This window comes from Mesocricetus auratus, unplaced genomic scaffold, assembly GCF_017639785.1.
Source record: "Mesocricetus auratus isolate SY011 unplaced genomic scaffold, BCM_Maur_2.0 Super-Scaffold_100003, whole genome shotgun sequence".
Lineage (NCBI taxonomy): Eukaryota > Metazoa > Chordata > Mammalia > Rodentia > Cricetidae > Mesocricetus > Mesocricetus auratus.
In genome coordinates, this window is record NW_024429188.1 from 99833414 (window position 1) to 99856830 (window position 23417).

Genomic DNA, 23417 nt, shown 5'->3' on the forward strand with positions numbered 1-23417 from the left:
TTTTATTTAGTTCATCTAGTTTTCCCACTGAGCTTTGACATGAGACACTAGATGCTTTAAATGGAGACAAAAAAGTCATAGGCCTATAGATGTGGCAGCCTGGGCAACTACCTCAAGACCTGTGTAAGATAGTTGAGAAACATGGAAAGATTTTGCTCTTGAAGGTAGATACAAATGGGGTACAAGAAGCTGGGTAGTTTGTCTTCACATAGGGCACAGCTACACCTGAATCTCTCTCTGACATGCCTCTATATTAGGCAAAAAACCTCTTGGAAGTTGGTCACATAAGGGGATAGTATTCAGATGGTGCTTTTGTCTGCCCTAGATATGTTTGCAATTGTGGGAGCAGCACAGTTTGTTTTCCTTTGAGGAGCAAGCTCTGAGATGTCCTTCCCTAGCCCTCTTCCTTCATATCTTCGCTTTGCTTGGCCACACCTCTGGCTCTCCATCCATTGACGAAGTTGGAAGGAGGTCTCTGGTTCAAAGTCTCCATAGAAACTTGAACCTGGCCAATCTAAGGATTCCATCTTTGAGCTTCAGGTGTGGGCACGTGACCCAAACCTGGCTAAAATAAATCAGCCTTAGAAATTACACTGGGGCTCTTTGGAACGATGTATTGTCTTTTCCATGTTTATCAGCTAGGTGCAAAGAAGTTACAGCTGAAGACATAAATGAGAGCAGCAGATTCCTAACCCTACAGTTTGACCAGCAGCACACAGCTGAGCTAGAAAGCAAAATACCTGTGGCATTTAATTCACTCACCTAACACATGTGCTTTGATTTCAGTACTGGGCACAGCACGAAGGGCATCACACCTGCTAGGCAATTGCCCCACCTTTGAGCTGCACCCTATTCGGTGCCCTCTTAAACCATCCTCATTTTTGTTTTTCACCACTTATAGCCAGAACTCTAAAAGTTACCCCCTATATTCTTTCAATGCACCACATCCCCCCTAACCTATTTTGCTTACGTAAAGAATCATTTACTGACAGTGTCTGTGGATTGTTCCTCAGTGATGTAGGTATTTTCCCCCTTTCCCACCATGCAAATAAAGATTTTGTTCCCCCTCCTTTCGAGCCAGGCACAAGAAACCAACTGCCATCTGCTGTGTTGCTCTTGTTGGTGTGTTTGTTTGGTTTCTCAAGTATTGCCTTACTTAGGGAATTAATCTGAATAGTACAAGAGTGGGAGGGAGTAGATGTGAAGGTTTGAGAAAAACACAGGAAACAAACAAACAAATACGAGAGGGTTTTGGAAAATGCCTTGAACAACCAACAAGATAAAACAGAAGTATGTCCAACTGCTATGAAAGGCCATTACTTCTCTGTGAAAAGTCCGGTGTCTTTGAAGTTCTCCAGGGGATATAACTGAGCCTCCAAAAGAAAGGGACACGGATTCTGCCTTCCAGCCTTGAAAGAATTTCAGAGAAGATTGAACTGGTGGCAGTGGGGAGCAAATGGGGGAGCTTTCCTGGGAATACAGCACTTAAAGTAAGTCTCAAAGAATATTATGTAGGCAAAAGGGAATCTAAGGAAGAAAAGAGACCACGAGCAATGATCGCTATGGTTGAAGTAGCACAGTGAATGCTAGGAAGTGCGAGTTTTTGCCTGCTGTTGAAGCAAGTCCAAAGCAGCCAACGGCAAGTCATATCAGACATCCTAGTTTAATACAAATATTTGAAAAATTAAGACAGGGCCTCAGATATTCAAATCTGGCCTTGACTAGAAGATGATAGCAAATGCTTGATCATCCTGCCCACAGTACTTCTAGGTAAATGATCTACCAACCGTGTTCCATTGCCACCCCTTGATGATTTGTGTGTGTGGAACCATAACAGAAATAGACTTGTAGCTGCTGAACAAGATGAACCCAGATTTCAACTGCCTCAGGCACAGCACAGTTGACCCAGGAAGCAAATACTAGGAAACTGCTTCAGGTAGACCGTTTGGCACTCTTGGGAGGAACAGATTGAAGGCAAATAGCACATCTCAGGTGTCAGGTCAGACTAACCAAGCATAGAAGGAACAGTCAACAGGACTTGATATGGTGAATGAAGGCAGTGATGAGAAGCCAATGGGGTTTCTGGATTGGACAGTTTGAGGAGGCGGCAGCTTATTAGCAGGGGAAAGGGTATGATTTTGAGCTAGATAGAAAGCTTTCATTCACTTTGAAATTACTGACTAGAGGTGCCTAGTGTACAGTGATTATAATCTCACAACTTCCATTGGTGATGAAGAACTAAATCAAGTAGATCAAGGTCTAGGTCAGTGTGGGGATTTTCACAGCTTTACAAGAAGCCATGGTGGACATGCTGATGCACACTTATAATCTCAGCACTTGAGAGGCAGAGGCAGGAAAACCAGAATTTTATGGCCAGCGTCAGTTACACAGGAAGTCCAATGCTGGTCTGACTCACAGGAAACCCTGTCTCAGCAAATTAAAATAAACAGACAAAAGGTCAGCCAGGGTGGTAGCTGTAAGACTGATCTACCTTCTTTAAAATGTTTCTCACACCATAACCTCAAAGAAGCAACAGGTCCTATAAAACCACAGGGCTCTGCTCCCTTGGGCATAACTGAATGCAGCAGGGATAAACATCTGCCTCAGATAGGCTCAACTGTATATTTTTCTCATGAGAATCAAGCATTGGAACCCAGGGACCAAGTCAGTTTTTAGAGAAGTATCAAGTTGGAAGATAATAGTGACCAGTGGTTCTCAGTATGTGGCCCTCGGAGTGTGAAAATTAATTCTCAGGGGACTTATTAGAAATGCGAATTCTCAGATCTCTTCTCGTTCCTGCTGAACCAGAGTTCTGAGGTCCACAGCAATCTGTTTGCCAGGCCTCCCAGGTACCTCTGATTCAGTCTGGTATTAGTGCCATCTGCTCTTACAATTTGGCTATCATTCTGGTCATTACCTGGGTGCTGCCCATTAAGCAGTCAGGAGGGCTTGCAGAAAAATGCACACTCAGAGCAGAGTATGGCATAGGCAGGGGCTGGGGCCTTGAGCATGGACAGGAGAAAGAAGCTGCTTGACAGTCTTCGAGAGTCTGAGCCTGATTGTTCTTGCTATAAATGGAATTTGAGAAGTTTTGGTCTATCACTGAACAAACGTCTTTTTGTTCATTTGTTTATATCACAGGCTGGCCTCAAACTTACTTTATAAATGAGGAAGACCTTGGACTTCTGATCCTCCTTAGTGTTGGGAATGCTGGTGTGCGCTATCATGCCTGGTCTATGCAGTGTGCTGGGGACTGACCCCAGAGCTTCCTGTATACTCGGCAAGCACTGTACCAACTGAGCTATAGCCCCAAGTTTCAGATGCTGTTCACTTCATTTTATTTATAGGCAGGGTCTCACTCTATACCTCAGACTGCTATGAAATCTGCAATCCTGCTGCCTCACCTTCTTCCTTAATGGAATTAGAAGTATGATCATTATTCTGGCCTTAAAAGTATCCTTTATTTGGGTGGATATTCTCTTTTTTTAACTTAGAAATCTCTCAACTTGTTAGTCCTTTTTGCCACCAATTTCTGTTATGTATTTATAGTGTGACTGCTACCCTCATAAAGTTCAGTGAGACTCTGTTCTTGTTTGAGAAGCCAAGGTTAGCAGAAAAGGAATTTAGAAAATGTTAGACTCATTGTGCAAGACATGGGTACTTACAAGCAGCCATGGAATGTTAGCTGCTCTTCAATGGTAAGATCTGTGTTTGTATGGCCTACTAACCTGTAGGAATCCTGGCAATTGGTTAGGGACCCCCTCCCACAATTTCTCCTCAAGTGGCTCATCTTTTATCATCCCCCAGGTGGTGCTGATACATGGCCTGTTTTTAGCAAGAATCCTGTTAGGCCAGGTCAGTCAGAAAGCTCCCTGGACTCTGATTTTTTTCCTCTTAATCATCTCCAAACATGTTTTTGAACTCACTTCTGGGCTATAAATCCCCTTATGTCCTTATAATATCTAGAATTTAGCTTAGCTTAATGTCATGTTCACTTTTTCTCAGGTCTAAAAAAAAAACTGTTTTGGCTACCCCAAGTGTCGAATAGCTTTCTTTCTTAGTCAAGTTATAGTAGGAGAAGGAGAACTAAAACAAGTCTAAGACCCAGCATAAAAGAATATGGTGTTACAGATGTTCTTGCTACCGCATTTAGTATTCTACTCTTAAAGTGGTATTGTAGTTTGTGGCTGGGTCCTGAGCATGTGGGTTTAGACACAGAAGTATATTCCCAGCGGAGTGGAGAGAAACTGCACCTCAACCCTATCACAACCTAGTCTCACTTCAACATTGCAAATATTATGCTGGAAAGAATATTAATGATTAAAAACCCAACCAATGACCTAATCACAGATGCACAAGCCCTAGCACAGACATGAGAAACATGAAAAATAAGGTATCAAGACTTCTTCAAAAAACTACCAATTCAATAGGAATGAGTTCCAAAGACAGTGATGAAATAGATGAATTCCTGCCAAATCATCAGAACAGATTACAAGGATGTCCAAGGAAATGAAAAGTGAGGACATATAAACTGAATGTCTTCAAAGAGAATGGGAAAGAACAGCTGAAATAAGGAAATCAAAGTGTGCTACGGAAGAGGAACTGAGTAGCTAGAATTATTGAAGAGTCATTTTGAAAGCTGGTAAACAAAAACCTGAGGAATCAAATTAAAAAAACTCATTGGAAATCACCAAGAGAATGACTCAAGTGAAGGCAGGGTTTGGAGACAAGGTAAATAAATTAGAATACCCAAGACAACAATAAAAATGTGAGACCTCTTGGACACTATTTAAGGACCAAAGTTATGAATTATGAGCATAGAAAAAGGAAAAGCAGGTTAAAAGCATGTTCAATAAAATAACAGCATGGAGTCTACAAATGTAAGCTGTAGTTACAAGAGCCAGAGGGCTCAAGGGTACCACCACAAGAATACATAGAATCAACTAATCTGGGCTCACAGGGGCTCGCAGACACTTAACTGACAACCAGGGAGCCCTCATGGGACTGACCTGGGCACTCTGCATATGTGTTACAGTTGTGTAGCTTGGTCCTCTTGTGAGAGTGTGAATAGGGGCTGTCCCTGATTCTTTTAATGGCTTCTGGGACCCTACTCCTCATACTGGGTCTTCTTGCCCAGCCTTAATACACTGGGAGATGTTTAGTCTCACTGCAACTTGATATGCCATGTTTGTTGATATCCATGGGAGACCTGCTCTTTCCTGAATACAAATGGAGAAGGAGTGAATGGGGGAGGGGCAGAAGGGAGGTGGGAAGGAGAGGCCCCGGGGAGATGAAGGAGAGGAAACTGGAGAGGAAACTGTAACTTGGATGTAAAATCAATCAAGTAAGCAAGAGAGCAATCAATCAACTAATTAATTAAAAAATAAAGTCACAAACAAGCAAGACCTGGAAAAACAAACAATTCAAAACCCAAAACCTCTGCATGTGGTACTAAAGGCATAAATTAAGTCCATAGAACAAAGTCTGTTGAAAGCGGCAGCACAAAATCACCAAGCTACGTATAAAAACAAACCCACGAGGAAAAACTGATCTCTCCACAGAAACTGTAAAAGCCAGGTGCAATGCCTTTCAAGCTTGGAAAAGCAAGGACTGCCAACCTAGATTACTACATTCTACAAAATTCTCCTTCCTAACTTTCCATAATAAACACAAACTACAGGAATTCAGGACCACTAAGCTAGCACTACAGAAGGAATCCTACACATGTAAAAGAAAAATAAATACATCCATAAAGCCACAGGAATGAGTAAAACAGCGGAGCAATAGTGGAGCAGGTGAGGATTAGTGAAACATCAAACATCACAAAAGCAACCAAATGACAGAAATTACCATTTCAACACTGACTGAGTATCAGTGGTCTCTACTCTCCAATCAAAAGACATCTACAGATTATTTTACTCAAACAGTGCAGAAGACAAAATATTCTCAGCAGCCTTTCTCCAAAGTGGACTATATTTTAGGAAACAAAGCAAGATTTAAAAATACTTTGCATTTGGAGGGAGCATACAAGCAAGTAACATGATATGGACTGAGCAGGTATGTTTTGGAATATATATGCATGTAATAACAATTCATGAAAAAAGAGGGCACTAATTTAAAAGAGAACAATGAGGGGTGTATGGGAGAGCCGTTCAGAGGGAGGAAAGGGAATGGAGAAATGTAATTAAATTATAATCTTAAAAATAAAAATAGTAAAATATTACTTTCCAGTAACTTCCTGTATTCTGTCTAACCACATGGAATCAAACTAGAAATCCATAGCAAGATAAAGTACAAGAGACACGCAGACTTGTGGAGACCGAAAGGGTCATTACATATATCAGAAGGGAAATCTCAAACTTTCTGAAATCAAATGGGACAAAGAGAGAGAAGGAAAGTTTAAAACTTCCTGATATCGAATGAGCACATAAAACACACCAGAGCCTTTGGGATTCAATGAACGTATTGTTTCCCCCTTTTTATTAAACGGAGAGTCTTTTCTCGTAAAATACAATTTGCGTACACTTTCCCCTCCCTCACTCCTTCTGGCTCCTCGGCACCACTCCCCCATCTGGATCTACTGCCTTTCTGTCTTTCGTTAGAAAAGAACAGGCTTCGAGGAGACAAAATGAAAACATAATACAATAGAAAGAAAGCCATCATATTGAAGCTGGACAAGCCAAGCAAACAAAAAAAATTTAAAAGCTTCAAGAGAAGGCAGAGTGTGACAGACCCTCTTGCTCTCACTTAGGGGTCCCGTAAGAATATGAAGCTGAAAGTGATAGGGTGTACGCAGAGGACCTGGTGCAGACCCCTGCAGCATATGCTGGCTGCTTCAGTCTCTGTCAGTTCTTATGAACTTTGCGCAGTTGGTTTAGAGGGCTATGTTCTATCTATAAATGCCTACATTTTTAAAAAAGCAGTCACAAATAAATAACTTAGTGGTGTACTTCAAGGCCTTAGAAAAACAACAACATGACACATCCAAAGCAGTAGGTAGAAAAATGATAAGTTAGTGTGGTAACGTGAATGTAATTTCCCCCATAAGCTCATATGGAGTGGCACTGTTAGGAGCAGTGGCTTTGCTGGAGTAGATATGACCCTGTTGGAAGAAGTGTGTCTCTGTGGGGGTGGACTTTGAGCTCTCATATATGCTCAAGCCGTACCTAGAGTCTTAGTTCACTTCATGCTACCTATAAATCAAGATGTGGGACTCTCCGTTCCTACTCCAGCACCATGACTGCCTGCATACTGCCATGTTGTAACATGAAGATGATGGACTAAACCTCTGAAACTGTAAGCCACCCAATTAAATGCTTTCCTTTATAAGACTTGTTATGGTCATGGTGTCTCTTCACATCAATAGAAAGCCCAACAAAGAGAGTTAGGGAAGAAATTAGTTAAATAAAAACCAAAAAGAACAATATAAACTATCAGTGAGACAAAGAGCTGGTGCTTTTTTCCCTTTTTATTTAAATTAGAAACTAGCTTACTTCACATGTCACTCCCAGCTCCCTCTCCCTCCTCTCCTCTCCTGCCCCCCAGCCTCCCAGCCCCTCACCCAAACCCCACTCCATTCCCCAGGAAGGGTGAGGTCCTCCATGGGGGTGTCCATAGTCTGTCACTTCATCCAGGGCAGGGCCTAGGCTCTCCCCCTAGAGTCCAGGCTGGGAGAGCATCCCTCATTGTGGGATGGGAACCCAAAGTCCATTTGTATGCCAGGGATAAATACTGATCTACTACCCATGGACCCATAGATTGCCTAGGCCTCCTCACTGACACCCACATTCAGGGGGTCTGGATCAGTCCCATGCTGTACACCCAGCCATCAGTCTGGGGCCCTTGTTCAGGTCAGCTGCTTCTGTGGGTTAAACCAGCCCCATCTTGACCCCTTTGCTCATCAGTCTTCCCTCTCTGTCACTTGGTTCCTTGAGTTCAGCTCAGTGTTTGTCTGTGAGTATCTGCCTCTGCTTCCATCAGTCAGTGGAGGAATGTTCTGTTTCCCAGACTCTCTGGCCATGGGATTGTAGGCTGGCAATCCCCTGATCCATGTCTAAAATCCATATACATACATACCATGTTTGTCTTTTTGTGACTGGGTTACCTCACTCAAGATGGTTTCTTCTAGTGCTATCCATTTGCCTGCAAATTTCAAGATTCCATTGTTTTTTTTCCTCTGAATAGTACTCCATTATGTAAATGCACCACATTTTCTCTATCCACTCTTTAGTTGAGGGGCATCTAGGTTGATTCCAGGTTCTGGCTATTACAAATAATGCTTCTATGAACATAGTGGAACAGATGTCCTTGTATGAATGTGCATCTTTTGGGTAAACGCCTAAGAGAGGAATTGCTGACTCTTGTGGTAGACTGATTCCCATTTTCCTGAGGAGTCTCAGGAAAAGTGGTTGATGAGTTGGCACTCCCACCAGCAGTGGAGGAGTGTTCCCCTTTCTCCACATCCTCTCCAGCATAAACTATCATTGGTGTTTTTGTTTTTAGCCATTCTGACAGGAGTAAGGTGGTGTCTCAGAGTTGTTTTAAGAGTTGGCGCTTTTTAAAGGGGTCAAGACCATGACGATGTGTAATGAGAAGCTTTTTCTTTGTGAGGAGCCGTCTGGGCTCTGCCACATTGTAGTCCCCAAATAAACACACAAGATGCTGTATTAATTATGAAGCTGTTGGCCTTGCTTGTTTCTTACTGGCTAGCTCTGACTTAAGTAATTACCCCATAATTGTTAATCTAAGTATTTCTCTTACCGGAGAATAGTTCCGGGCTTCCTACCCCATGGCAGTTACATCTTGCCCTCTTGTCTTTCTCCTTCCCAGAATCCTTCTGGACTCCTAGTCCCTCCTATCTAGATTCCCTATTGGCCAGACAGTGCTTTATTGACAAATGCACAGGACTTCCCCAACAATGATGAAACCCAAAAACAGCTGACCGGAGAAGGGGGAGCTCTTGAATCCCAGACTGATGGCTGAGAGGCCATCAACGGACTGATCCAGACTCCATGAATGTAGTACCAGGGAGGAGGCCACAGAAATCACTGGGACCTTGGGTAGTAGATCAGTGTTTACCGTGGCTTATGAATGAGCTTTGGGAGTCCATTCCAAATAGAGGAATGCTCTCTCAGCCTGGACACATGGGGGAAGGGCCTTGGTTCTGCCCAGAATGAAATGACAGACTTTAGAGATCCCCTCCAAGGAGGGCCTCACTCTCCCTGGGGAATGATGTGGAGATTGGGTGGGGGGCTGGGGGGGCTGGTGGAGGGACAAGGGAGGAGGGGTGGGAGAGGGAGCTGGAACTGACATGTGAAACATTCATGTTTCTAATTTAAATAAAAACATATATTGAGAAAAAAGAGTTGTTGCTTTTTAAAAAAAAGTGTGAAAAACTCTTATTCAAACTAACCAAAAGAAAGAGAAGATTCAAAGTAATGAAATTAGAGATAAAAAGGACAAGATTTCAAAATTTACCAATGAAATTTAGTTGACTATTAGGTCACATGTTGACCATCTATATGACAAAGAACTAGGACTATCTAAAATAAGTGAATATGGCCAGCAAGATGACTTAATGGTTAAGGGTGTTTGCAGGCAAGCTTGAAAACCTGAGTTCAGTTCTGGAAACCCACATGTTAGAAAGTGAGAAACAACTTCTGTCAAGTTGTCGTCTTCCATACACAATGCATGGCACACAAACATATACACTGCAAAAAGATAAATATGAAAATTAAAAAGGGGTAAATTTCTAGACACATAAAGGCTTATCAAAGTTAAACCATGAGCATATAAAAATGTATGCACATCTGTTGTGAGGATGTGGGCAGGGGACAAGCAATCGTACACAGCTGGATGGTAAATTAATCCAGTCGCTATGGAAGTCAGCATACAATTGCCCAAAAATAGTACAAATAGAGCTAGCATATGAGCCAGCCATACCACTCCTCGGACTACACCTAAAACAATCTAAGTTAAGAGTCAATGGCGATACTTGCACATCTGTGTTTATGGTTGCACAATAGACATGTTATGAAATCAGCCTAGATGACCTGCTGAATAAAAATTGTTAAAGAATGAAATTCTCTCTTTTTCAGGAAAATGCAAAAAGAAGCTGTACTTAAACTAATATTTAATTTCCTCTCAGTTGAATTTTAGATTTTATGAGTATACATAAAATTATTTGTAAACAATATATGAAAGTAGAAGCATGACTGAGTGAGGGAAGGGAACAACCAGCAGGAGATGAGAGAAAGGAGAGGATATGGGACTCAATATGATCAATGTAGTGGTATACTTGGAAGATACTGCCTTTATGAAATCTATCGCTATATATAATGAATATATACCAATTTAGAAAATTAAAACCATTATTTAACAAAAAGTTGCACTGTTACAATGTATACTTTGCTCCATAGGAATTGAGATACTGTGGAATATTTTTAAAAGAAATATTTCTTTGATGTGTTATATTATTACCATCAAAATTGTGATTTAATATTTAAAATATAGTAGTAAATCATTATGCTCATAATTCTCAAAATGGACATATATTATTGTATACTGTTATGTTAAAATATATTCACACTTGAAAATGTAAATATTTTAATGAAAAAACAATGTTTTGTACACGTGTATGTATGTGTGTATGTGAATACATATGTGTGTATTGATTGTATATCTATAATATATGTGATTATATATTTGTGTTTTGTCTTTTCCTTTTATTTAAAATAGATTTTTCTCATATAATACAATGAAGGAAGTAAATGAAAATGATAAACTTAGGAAAAATGACTCCCATAGTTACATGGATGGGTCAGAAGGAAGAAAAATCGGAAGGGAGAATGACAGTAACACATCACTAAACATATACAATAATAACTTTTAATATGACTTACGGCGTTTTAACCCATTACCATTCAAAAAGTTTTTGCTGTTCTTTTAAAGCCATTCTCACAATATCTGGAGTGGTACATCACTTTTTTTACTTTAAAATTTTATTGGGAGGGAGTGGAGGGACAGACAAGGGACAGATATTAGAGACAGCAATGGTAGGATCAAGAGACAGAGAAGAGGAAGGGGATGGAGACAGAGCCAGACAGGAGAGCACAAGCGTGAGTGACTGTGAGTACATCTACAGATTGCACGTGGAGGTCGGAAGACAACTTGCAGAGTCCTTTAGAGCTTCCACCATGTGAATCCCAAGCTCCAAACTTAAGTTACCAAGCTTGGTGGCAGGTGCACTCACCACCTGGTTGTCCCAAGAATGGCACATTTTAAAATCAGAATGGCACTTCCTCGGGATCAGAAACACAGAATAGTGAAATGTCACTATATGTTGAGCATGATCTTTGACCATTTCCTCATTGGTTTTGATGACTTTCTGGGATCACACGCCCATCCTAATGATTTTTTTTTGGTTTTTACAAGACAGGGTTTCTCTGCATTGTTTTTGAGGCTGTTGGTCCAGCCAGGCCCCGAACTCACGGAGATCTGCCTGCCTCTGCCTCCCGAGTGCTGGGATTAAAGGCATGCCTAATGATTCTTTTTAAAATTAGTTTTTTTATTTAAATTAAAAACAATCTTTTTTGTTTGTTTTTCAAGACAGGGTTTCTCTGTGGCTTTGGAAGCTGCCCTGGAACTCACTCTTGTAGACCAGGCTGGCCTCGAAATCAGAGATTAGCCTGCATCTGCCTCCCGAATGCTGGAATTAAAGGCATGAACCACCAATACCTGGTATAAAACAATCTTATTTTACATACTAATCCCAGTTCCCTCTCCCTCCTGTCCTCCATCCCACCCCCATCTGCTCCTCAGAGTGAGTAAGGACTCCCATGGGGTTCCTCAAAGTCTGTCACATTATTTGGGGCAGGGCCTAGGCCCTCCCTTGTGTGTCTAGGCTGAGAGAGTATCCCTCCATGGGAATGGGCTCCAAAAACCCGTTCATGCACTAGGGATAAATACTGGTTCCACTGCCAGAGGCTCCATAGATTACCCAAGCCCCTCAACTGACACCCACATTCAGGAGGTCTGGGTCTGTACTATGTTGATTTCCCAGCTCTCAGTTTGGGGTCCATGAGCTCCCCCTTTTTCAGGTCAGCTATTTCTGTGAGTTTCCCCAGCATGGTCTTGATCCCTTTGCTCATCACTCCTCCCTCTCTACAACTGGATTCCAGGAGTTCTGCTCAGTGCTTGGCTGTGGATCTCTGCTTCTGTTTCCATCAGCTATTGAATGAAGTCTGGACCCTTTTCTCTAGTAAGAGAAATACTTACATTAACAATTATGGAGTAAATACTTAAGTCAGAGCTAGCCAGTAAGAAACAAGCAAGGCCAACAGTTTCATAATTAATACAGTGTCTTGTGTGTTATTTGGGGACTACAACGCAGCAGAGCCCAGGCAACTGGTAGGGAAAAACCAAAGCAGCTGGCAAGGAAAAGGCTTCACTAAACAGAGGGGTATACTTTCTTTTTAAACCCAAGTTAAACCTTAAGTGACTTCCATTTTTTACTCCAGTATATTGAAGAATTTGGATGTATAGTGTGTTTTTCCCCCAGTTTCAAATTTTTTTATCTCATTTTACATTCCAACTATAGTTCTCCCTCCCACTCCCTTGCCTCCTCCCACCCCCATCACTTCCCCCAGCCCACCTCCAGTCCACTCCTCCTCACAGGTAAGGGCTCTCATGAGGAGTCAACATAGTCTGACACAATAGGTTGGGGCAGGGCCTGGTCCCTCTCCCACGCATTAAGGATGAGCTTGACATCCCGCAACAGGGAATGGGCCCCAACAAGCTAGCTCATGTACCAGGTTTGTATCGTGGTCCTACTGCCAGGGAGCTAGTGAAACATACTTTTAAAATGCTGTTCTCTTTAATAGGTTCTGCACTCTGGAATCTTCAGGGTTTCACTATGTAGTTGGTTATTTTAGTTTGGTCATTATTTGAGCAGCTTGCTAGCAATTATAAGGACACAAGCATTTTCATCTTTTAGTCCTTTTTAGGTGGCAACTGACTAACCTACTAACCTCCTACTAACCTATAGAAATTTGAATTCTTCTCCCAAATACTGGGACTGGATGTTATCTATACATGTAAGTGCCTGATACTGAACCACAAAAGAGCTGTGTTTTTCTAAGCAAAACCTCTCCAGGAGAGGCAGTACATTAAATACTTTCATTCCTTATAGACTGTCATTTTTTCTCTTAGATTTCGGTTGTGAACAGGTCTCTGAAACCTGGGATCCCAAAAGTAAGGTTCTATTAGGGAAGCTTCCAGATGTGCCTTAAGATGTAGGACTGCTAACTTACTACCATGGGACTTTTAGAAGACTAGAGGCGATTAGGGATAAGTAAAATGGAGTTTAAAAGGATGCTGTGGAATAAAGTGAAAAGTTCCCAAGACAAACTTTGTTGATATCTGGCTTTGCCTACAGGTGCTAATAGAAACAACGAGATGCATGAAATAAAACCTACAATTCAGCAATTTCAAAGAAAATGACATAAGGCCTCAAACTTGTTTTTTTTTTAAAGCTAAGTATTTATTGTAGAAATTACTCACAAGAGACCAAACAAGTAACCCAGATAAGCCTAGTAGTTTTCCGCTGCGGAACTGGAAGCCGAAAGCCGGAAAAAGAGACCAAGACTTCCGTTGTTCAGTCTTTTATGCCTTCCCCCATAACGTCCCCTAGCCATGCCCAAAAGTGGCCCTGGCTAGTGACGTAGTTCACCGCCTACATACGTATGCGTCTTTAGTCATAAGGCCTCAAACTTGTAATACATGTTTGTATACTGAACCAGTCTTAGTGTTGGGAATGTCACTCACAGAAGCACATAGAACATATCAAAGAGTTTAAAGGTGGCTTCTTATAAAATGCCAAAGTGAAGATCAATCACATCAGAATTAGTTAAAACAGGGCACAAAAAGTAAAGGAGATGAACATGATAACAGTTTGTACCAGAAAGGACCTAACTTCCCTTTTGGTCCTTGTCATTGTCATAGACAGTCTTACTCTGCCCCAGCTTTTGATACAAACTTTACCTCTGTCTTCTACCAACTCAACTATGGAATGGTAACAGATTCACAGCTCCTCTCCCCCATTAGTGTTCCTGAGACTTTTAGAGATCTGGTTGAATAAAATATTATCAGGTTATACTTGCTTTCTTAAAGAACAAAAAGGAGTACCCTCTGTCACTTATTGGACACGAATAGTTTAAAATACCAGAAAACATTTTAATGGAAACATTAATAAATATTCTCATGAAACCACTTACTCCCATGTTGACAAGCATGAACGTTCATGAACAGCACTGGTTTCATATGTCATACTGAAAGTGGAGGATAATATGGATAACTGGTACACACAAACTTCTTGTGTATCTTGGGAATGTGCCTTAGGGTTTCTGAGGCACAATAAAAGCTAGGATTCTTTTTTTTTTTACTAAAATGTAATTTTCTGTGTTACTAACTACAATTGTATGGGAAAATATAAAGATAATGAATATCATCTACCTATTTCAAAATATTTAAGGCATTTGGAAATAAACTTTCTCTGTGTATGGGATATAACACTGAGTCAAATCACAAACTTATATTAGAGTTATTAATGTCAAGTTTGGTATACTAGACCATGAATAACTGTTGGCTGAATGTCTGTGTGAATACCAATTCATAAAGAAGACATAACAAAGGAATTTGCAAACTTTATTAAAAGAATAAAAAATAAACATAAAAGTAGCATACTAAAATGTGCTATATAATGCACACTTCTAAACACAAACACGGAATACAACACTGTAACTTGAAAAAGTCCAAACATTTGCAGTTGAGGGAATGAATTACTGCATTTGGGGACAAAATATTATGTGAACAATTTTTATTTGTAAAATATTTTGGTCATTTCGTAAGTGCTTAATTGTTGCACAGTGCCAAGAATTTTCTTACTGTAGCATTCTTTTTTTTTTCAAGACAGGGTCTTTCTGTGTAGCCTGGCTGTCCTGGAACTCTCTGTGTAGACCAGGCTGATCTTGAACTCACAGAGATCCACCTGCCTCTGCCTCCCAAGTGTTGGAATTAAAGGCTTGTGCCACCACCACTCCATTATTATAGCATTCTTAAATTGCCATTTTTCTCCCCAAAATAATTCTTCCACTTTCTATAATCCAGATCATTGTTAGATGAAGGTATAAATTGTTCCTTTAAAATTAGACAAGGGAGTAACATAGCTCATCATTTTAAACAAAATAAGCCACCTGGAAGGCTGAGATGGAAGAATCAATTCATTTAAGTCATGGAATCTGGACTAGGTTACACAGCATAGTGAGTGAGACCTCATTTTTTAAAAAATGGACTCATTTCAATTATTGTAATTTGGGAGCAAATGGCTCAGTTTTGTAACTAAAGCAATAGCTATAATAATAAAAGGAACTTATTTTGAAAAGGTTATTCCCAGAATCTAATGAAATGGATGGCCGTATCATTCACTCAACTGCTAGACACAGACACAGCAACAAAACAGTTTGGTTTCTGTCATTAACAGATAGCATCTGTATACAGAAATAAAGCTTTGGAACCATGTAGTTCTATGACAGTCTTAAGGCTGTGTGTTTGGGATAAAAAAGCTTGCTTAATTCTTTTAGGCCTTGCTACAGAGGTATTTTTAAAAGTAACATGATGTAAAAGAGTATTAGTGAAGATTCTTGTAGTATCTATAAAGAGTGGCAGCTTATTTCAGACAAAAGCACTCTTCAATTTTAGGTACACTACAATTGAGGAATTGTAATAAACATAAAATTTCTCTGGAATAATTCAGATTTTTTAATGTCAGTGAGTAAATCACTCATAGGCAAGGGCAGATAGAGGGGCTATAAATTATGAATTAGTCATAAATTAATACCAATTGATGTCATTTTGGCTTTAGTCATATGCATTTGTTATAGTTAATTCTCTATCTTGCCTTACTGCTTTAAATACAGTCTCTATGTTTAAGCTTCAGTATGTGACCAAGTGGCTGTGAGCATGCACATGTTATAAATCCATTGGCTATCTTTTGTGATGCTTCAAGGCTTATCCACACTAATTCATGGTTGCTAGTTCTGGATTTAACTCATATCTGAATAGACACGTTGTTAGAGTACTTGCACAGCACACAAAGCCCTGAGCTATATTCCCAGTACCACATAAAATTTCCTCTGTTGACCTTATGAGAAAATATTTTTATGAAATACAAATTCACAAGGGAATGTCCACATAAAGACAAAGTGAAATCGTGGGGGTAATAAGGCTGAAGTGGGCATTCCTAACTACAAAGTAAATATCTGTTTACATTTTCTATTGGCCAAAATGATTGCTCAGATTGTCATGATGTTTGGGATGGTTGAATCTTAAGTGATCAGGAGCTGAGGGAAAAAGAAGAGGACTTTTTAGCCAAATGGCCCTGAGCTATGGGATACATCTAAGGCTTGGGTTGTTTTCTGGTTTTGGTTTGTTTTCTACCTTTCTCTTGTTTTCTTCCTTTGTTTCCCTTTTGGAGTGCTGGGGATGGAATCCAGGGCCTCACTCATCTAGGCAAGTGCTCTACCACTGAGCTATGGCGGTAGCTCTTTTTAATCCAAGAGTTAGCAGTATGGGTAGCAGCATTTCACAAGAACTACCTTCAGCCTAGGGCGGGTCCTTCCCTAGTGTGCCAAGGTAATCCATTCCTTAACTTTTCAGACTTCCACCATTGCTAAACCTCAGTGCCTTGAGGAGGAACACCAATCAAGTTCCTTGGCCATCTGTAAGTGCAGAGTGAAAACTGACAGAGTGGGTTACAGATTGACATTGTCTGCCAACTTCCATGTTATGTTAATTTTGGGTTGGTTTTCTTCTGCTTAGTTAAAACAGTAACAATTTGTCACTTAAATCCCTATTAATTGATGTATATATTAACTATGAAGGATAAAGTCTGTTTCAACCAGATGTGCAAATAACTATTTTGTAAGGACAGAGTATTTTTTACTGCTTTTTACAATTGAAAACAGAAAACCTCTGCTGGGAAGCTTATCCATTATGTGGTACATGCATGAGTGTCGTGTGTGTGTGTGTGCAGTGGGAATTAACCCACAAAACAAATAGCCTCTGCTAGTAGTAGCCTTACTAAAAGAAGTACTTTGTCCTTTTGCTCAGTGCTGTTAAGGGGGATCTGGTGTATGTTAGCAGGCTGAGCTTCTGGTGAACTGTAGCAAACTTGCAAGCGTCCACAACACTATGTTTTTGTTAATTCTCAGAGCAAAGAATAACTCCCTTCTTTCTCAAACCCACAGAAACCATTCTCCCAAACATGCTATTACCACAGACTTCTTATATTTTAAAAAGCTCCAAGGATTGCTTTCATGGACTATGTACATAAGTGCAAAAAAGGTGTGTCTCACACATTCGCACCCTAACTGAGACAGTTAGATAACTGCAGCATATGCTTCTTAACACTGTTTGGGGTCATTCTATAGTATCTTTATGTGTGGTGTCACTAATATGAGTTAATTTCTAAACATTGCGCTATGCTTTAATCTTCACATATTTTTGTATATAATTCCAGAAAATAGGATTATTCTTGTAGCTACAGATACTACATTAATAGATAATTTTGAATGAATTTATGAAAAAGAAGTCAGGTAATATATATATATATATTTATTTATATGACAGGCTTGTTCTGGTGTCAAAATACTGTATCAACCCTACCAACAGAACTAATTCTTTGTACTATAAAGTTCCATGTGTTATAAACTTTTTTAAACAAAAGGCTACAAGAGGAAACAAATCCAGTTTTCACATGGAACTCAGGGCTTCAGAAACATCATCAGTTTTGCGCTGTATCTTCTATATTTTTGCACTGTCATGAACCACATATCGCTTACCAATAAGTTTTACATGCACATATGTCTAAAGGTAGCCATGTTGCAGTTTTGTTGCCAAAACAACAAGTAAATATATTTAGCTGACAACTATTATTTGTATACAAAGCTAAATTTATTCTTAAACTGTAAATTGTAGAGTGTAGTTATGGACTGTAATCTATACCGTGTTATGCTACAGTGTCAGTTTAGAGCTTTAATAAATGGTTTGAATAAATGTAGTAAAATTTTAAACTTGCTCTAACTCTTCTTCAAAATTAAATCCCTTAGTTACTTAGATATAAAAATGTAGCACAATAAAAACCTTAAAAACAATAAAAAATGAAAACATGACACCAATTATTGACTTGGTACTTGGAGCCTATATTTGTAATTATATTTACAGTTTGATTAGACTATCTGCTAAACTTGCAAAAAAATTAAACTCTTTTGCCTATTTCATTCTACTACCTCTGACAGGCACTGGTAAAATTAGGCCACTATCTTATTAAATCTACAAATCAGAGATGGGAATTGAACCGCCCAATTTTACTTATTTGCATTAAGTGACATGTAGAAGAGCTTTTATTTAAAGGGGAAAGAGAACTACAATTACTAATCATTCTGCATACCACAGCGCATCCCACAGACTGACAGGTCTCAGCAAACTTGGGCTGTATTCCACCTGAGGTCATCTTACCAACGCTCTTCAGAGACGCGGAAAAGAAACAACTGGCAGTCCAACTAGCATACGAGCTGCCTCAGCAGCCTCCATCATTTCCTACAATGTAGTGTGGATGCTGTTCCTTCCTCACTCGGCATGCCAGTCAAAGCTAATTCAAACCAAACACATTAATTCATTTGGTTCCTGCTGATAGCTGAGAGCAGGTACTGGCTTTTTCCTGGAGAGCAGGGGAGCGAGGGCTCCCATTAGTGGACAACACTTATGGCAAGATCAAAATGCCTTAACATGCTCAGAAATGGATGAGCAAGATGGATGGAACAGGAAGAAGACTGCTTACGTGACCAGATGCAGATTAAAAATTAATCTAGAAAAATGACTCAAAAGCAATAGCTGAGTGTGGATTCATGCTCCAATTTCAAAAGTAAATGCTGTATTTAAGTAGTAATCTTATGAATTAACTTAATTTTAGTCCTTATTTAAAGTATTATGGTCTCATAGTGCTTTTTGTAAAAACTGAAACTACTAGGCCCTTCTTAAATGACATGTTTAGATTGCTTATCTGTATATTTGACACGTTTTATTCAAGTTTCAGTGCTCTTGCAAATTTTGGCAAAAGGCTGAGAAGATGAACAAAACCAATAATTTTGGAGAAATAAAAACAGAGGTCACTATAAAACGCAAAGACTACAAAATGCTAACTAAGAATCACAATTGATTAGAATTTAGTTTATTTACAAATGATTTAGTAAATTTTTGTTTAGAGTCACTGATTCATTGTGACTTGTTTTGTTAATTCAATTTATAGTCGAATGACTTGTTTTTTCTTCAATAAGATCATTTGTCATTGCACAACTAAAGAGTGCCAACTTAAAGTTTCATTTCCCTCAAAACTCAGTAAAATTGGATCGAAATGTTTGAGCTTTGAGCTTGCTTTCTTAAACTTCACGTACATAGCAACTTTTAAAATGTCATAGAAACATGTTGCACCAAAAAGACAACTACCCTGAATGTTCCTCACTGAATCTCATCCTAAAACTAAGTCAATGTCAGTATCTTCCAGTGCTTAGAGCAACATGAGAACAGCTCTACTCTAAGTGTTTCATCTATTTTCTCAAAAGTTTAAGAAGTTAAATGAGATAGTATTTTTGCACTAAAATGTCAAACTACAAAAAGTTCATTTTGCACAAAATGTTCCCATATCCATTAAGAACTACATCTAGATTAGCTCAGATACATTCTTTATGGAATTATGATTTTAGAAAACAGAAATTAATTGGTTCAAAGAGCCCACAGGTAAAAGGGCACACAACTCTCAATCTCTAACTTCAGGCAATAGTTAACAAAGGGCAGAGGTCCAATATACAAACAAGACTATTTAGAAATCAGTGGGGACCAGGACTCACCTGGATAGTTAAGATCAACAGGATAGGAACCACTAGAGGTAATTTTGCTTTTTTATATTCTGAGCCAATCTGATCTGCTTTGGGTTGGAGTCTCAAATGTTCCAAAGAAAAATGCAAAAAGAAGGAACAATTGGTTCCCACAACGGCTAGGCAGCCTTAGGCAAGTCACATGGCCTGTGTGTCTATCAGCCGTGGAAAAGGCAATAAAGTCTTTGCCAACTCCACTGTTCTGAAAATCAATCCAACTACCTGTCTTAAGGTATCCCAAATGTTCTCTTTTCTTGTGATTTTTATGAAGTAAAAAAACCTTTATACATCCAAAAATTTGATATTATACTTTCCAATGGGAGAATATATATTGAGTAGAAAATATTAAGTCTACTTAAGCTGTTGGAAAATGTTTCCTCCATGTTATAATAATAGTAATGTTAATAACCATGAAGTAGATAAGGTACATTATATGTCACAGAAATAGATGTATTACTATTTGATATTTGTGAGATTATTTCAAGCATATTAGTAAGAAGAATTCATACCACACCTCCATGGGATATTGCTAGTCTATATTAGCCACATGATGGTAAACTGACTATAATTTTGAATCACACATAAAGACATATAAGCTCAAATGAGAAAAAAATAGGTTTTGTTCTGAGACAAACCAACACCCTCCCCCCCAACTCTGATGTTAAAGTTTGGGCAGGGAAAACTTGTCAAAGCTTGCTACTTCACTGCAGCTTGAAGAAAACTGGAAACTCGGCTAAAATGAAGTGAAAGACAATTGTGGAAACCTTTCCTAGTTCTTTTGCATAATCAGTCATTTTAAATCTCTCCCTGTCCCATCCCTGCCATTTTTCCAGACTTGTACTCAGCCTCCTTCTGTGATCAATAGAAAAGATTGTCCATTTGGGGAGGTAAGGCCTCATTTGGAAACAATTCTCTTTCACCTGGATTGACTTTTGCTAGATTGTATCTTACTTATTATTCAAAGTACAGTTTAAAGAGCATGAGCCATTTGCATTTAGAAAATGGCATTTGTGCAAAAGGTTACAATGCAAAGGTTTTACACACTTTCTGCCAGTACATAAAAACTGTCTTCCACGCCCACATCTCTCTGCTTACTTTATAACCTATGATTAGCATACCTTTAAACTAGTAAGTACCAGTTTCTCAACTGAAGATGACAAATAGCTCAATTTTAGACACTCAAGCTGAGAAATAGGATTCCTGTGACACAATAATTGTAACAGCTACTCTACATACTTTTTATACATGCTCAGAAATTTATTGGAATGTGAATACTTTGAATTTATTTAAAAGGAATGGTCTGAGGTTAACATGTGAACTTTGCTATCATATGTCAGTAATTATTTTTCTCTTTTAAAAATTTGAGTATATTATTGACTATGCAAGGTCAGATCTACATGTAAAATTCTATGAACAGGTTTTGTGTACACTCAAAAGTGAGGCCTTTTAAATGTATATGTCAAGAAACTTACAGAAATGTTTTAAAGAATGCATATTAAGATGAACCTGTCATGTTTTTCAATCACATATACCTCTGTTCCCACTAATGACATTTAATTGAAATCAAACACCACGTATAAACAACAAAACACTAGCATGGGAAAGCTAAACAGAACCCAATTTAATACAATATATCAACGGGGGAAATGGTACTGGACATATTAGTTACATTCTACATCAATCCAATACACTATCCTGTAAACAAACAGTAAGGTAACACTTCAAAAACAGACTTAATCCACCAAGAATGTACAGTAAGCCTACAGTACACTGTGGAAGTTCATTGAACATAAATCACTGTTAGAAAAAAAATCCTTAAATTTTATTATCATGTCAGACGGATAATTCAGTAATATGAATCTGATAATTCATATCAATGACAAAGCTGTATGGTTGTATTCTATATGCTAATTCTTTTACAATTAATAATCCATACTAGGTAACACAGAGGTCAATTTTCTATTTGCTTTAACAACTTCACAGATTTTGGAATGCTTTATTTTAAATTTGAATTTTTTGACTTATGTATGTGCTTTAATATATTGACTGCACCATGCTTATTGTTGTGTTGGTAGAAGAGGGCATACGAGAATATACATAGAAAGGCCATAAGGAGTTTCTTCTTGAGAGATTCTGGTACTCTGCAACTCTGCTGCTCAGAATTTCAACTGAAATAGAAAACAAAAGAGGAGAGTCAGTAAGAAATAGTGAAGGGTTATCGTACAAGGTGTCAGAGACTTGTTCTTATTCTACTTCTATAAATGAACTGAGGCAAGATATTCCTCACTCTGAATTTCAGACTCTGTGTCTGTGACAGTGTGGCTAATGCAAACAATCACTGAACAGACACATAGCTAGGACAGTGTGTGCGAGGTTCCCATTACGGCTATATTTAAGGCATTATCTAACAATGTCAAAACTTTTTGCTCATCATCCAACCATCAGTTCACCTCATTCAACATACATGTTCCCCCAAGATGTATTTAATATCCATCACTTTGAAAAGGTCCAATAGTAAACAAAGCTTTACACTTTTAGCTGAATATCTTATACCCTTCCAGAAATATCCCGAGTAAGTCATCTACTATTATACAAAATGACATTTTTGACCTTTGGAGAAAAATCTTCACACCTGTTGCACGTGAAAGTTATTTTATTATATCAAATGTCTTATTGTCTCTTTTTTATTTTTAAAACAATCTTATTTTACATACCAATCCCAGTCCCTCCTCCCTCTCCCAACACCAACCCCCATCCACTCTTCAGAGAGGATGAGGCCTCCCATGGGGAATCCTCAAACTCTGAGCAAGGTATCCCTCCATAATTTTTTAAAGGAATCAAGTAGAAGAAAACTCATTCTTCTGGACATATTTTATGTGAATTAATTGTTTGGACTTTCTTCACCCCGATGTAGAGTGGCCTCTATCAGAAGTGGGCAAGCACTGCACAAACCTCCACTCTCGCATCTAGGGCTTTCTCAAGTTGCTACTATCCCAAATAACACCTGCGAAAAATGATTCTAACTTCCAGCTCCTTCAGTTCCCCCAGATCTTTTTAAAACATGCCTATGACTGAGAGGACATGCTTACCTAGTGTAGAATAGCTATGGGCTTTGTCTGAAACAGTACTAAGGACCTATTTAGTGGGAGATAGGGAACTAGGCCAGCAGTGGGCATATCAGTTACCTCCTTCAACCAAATGACACACTGAAGGTGGGTGACCTTCAAGCTTTCTACACTACAATGTAATTCTGAGAAGATTCGTTTGTTAGGTCTCTATAGTTCAGGTACCCGTGATTCCTAAGTATCTTCAACAGACATGCTCCATGTGAATGACTGCTTGAACTAAGTGTGTGCTACTAATGACTTCTGGACCAGGCAAAGTAGAGGTCAAATGTTAAGGGTGAAAAAAATGAAAATAATTATTGAA

At 39.1% G+C, this 23417-nt stretch overlaps 1 protein-coding gene across 14 annotated transcripts in view; it reads right to left on the minus strand.

Moving 5' to 3' along the window:
• Window positions 1–14689: 14689 nt before the first annotated feature.
• The window catches only part of Mbnl3 (muscleblind like splicing regulator 3), a 107135-nt gene continuing 98407 nt past the window's right edge, over window positions 14690–23417 (minus strand). For all 14 annotated transcript variants that reach the window (XM_021236218.2, XM_021236216.2, XM_040744621.1 and 11 more), the window contains one exon: window positions 14690–22156. Coding sequence is in view for 2 of the 14 variants with exons in the window: in XM_005085555.4 (XP_005085612.1) it covers window positions 22145–22156 (12 nt within the window). In the remaining 12 variants the exon portion in view is untranslated. The remainder of the gene's footprint in view (window positions 22157–23417) is intronic.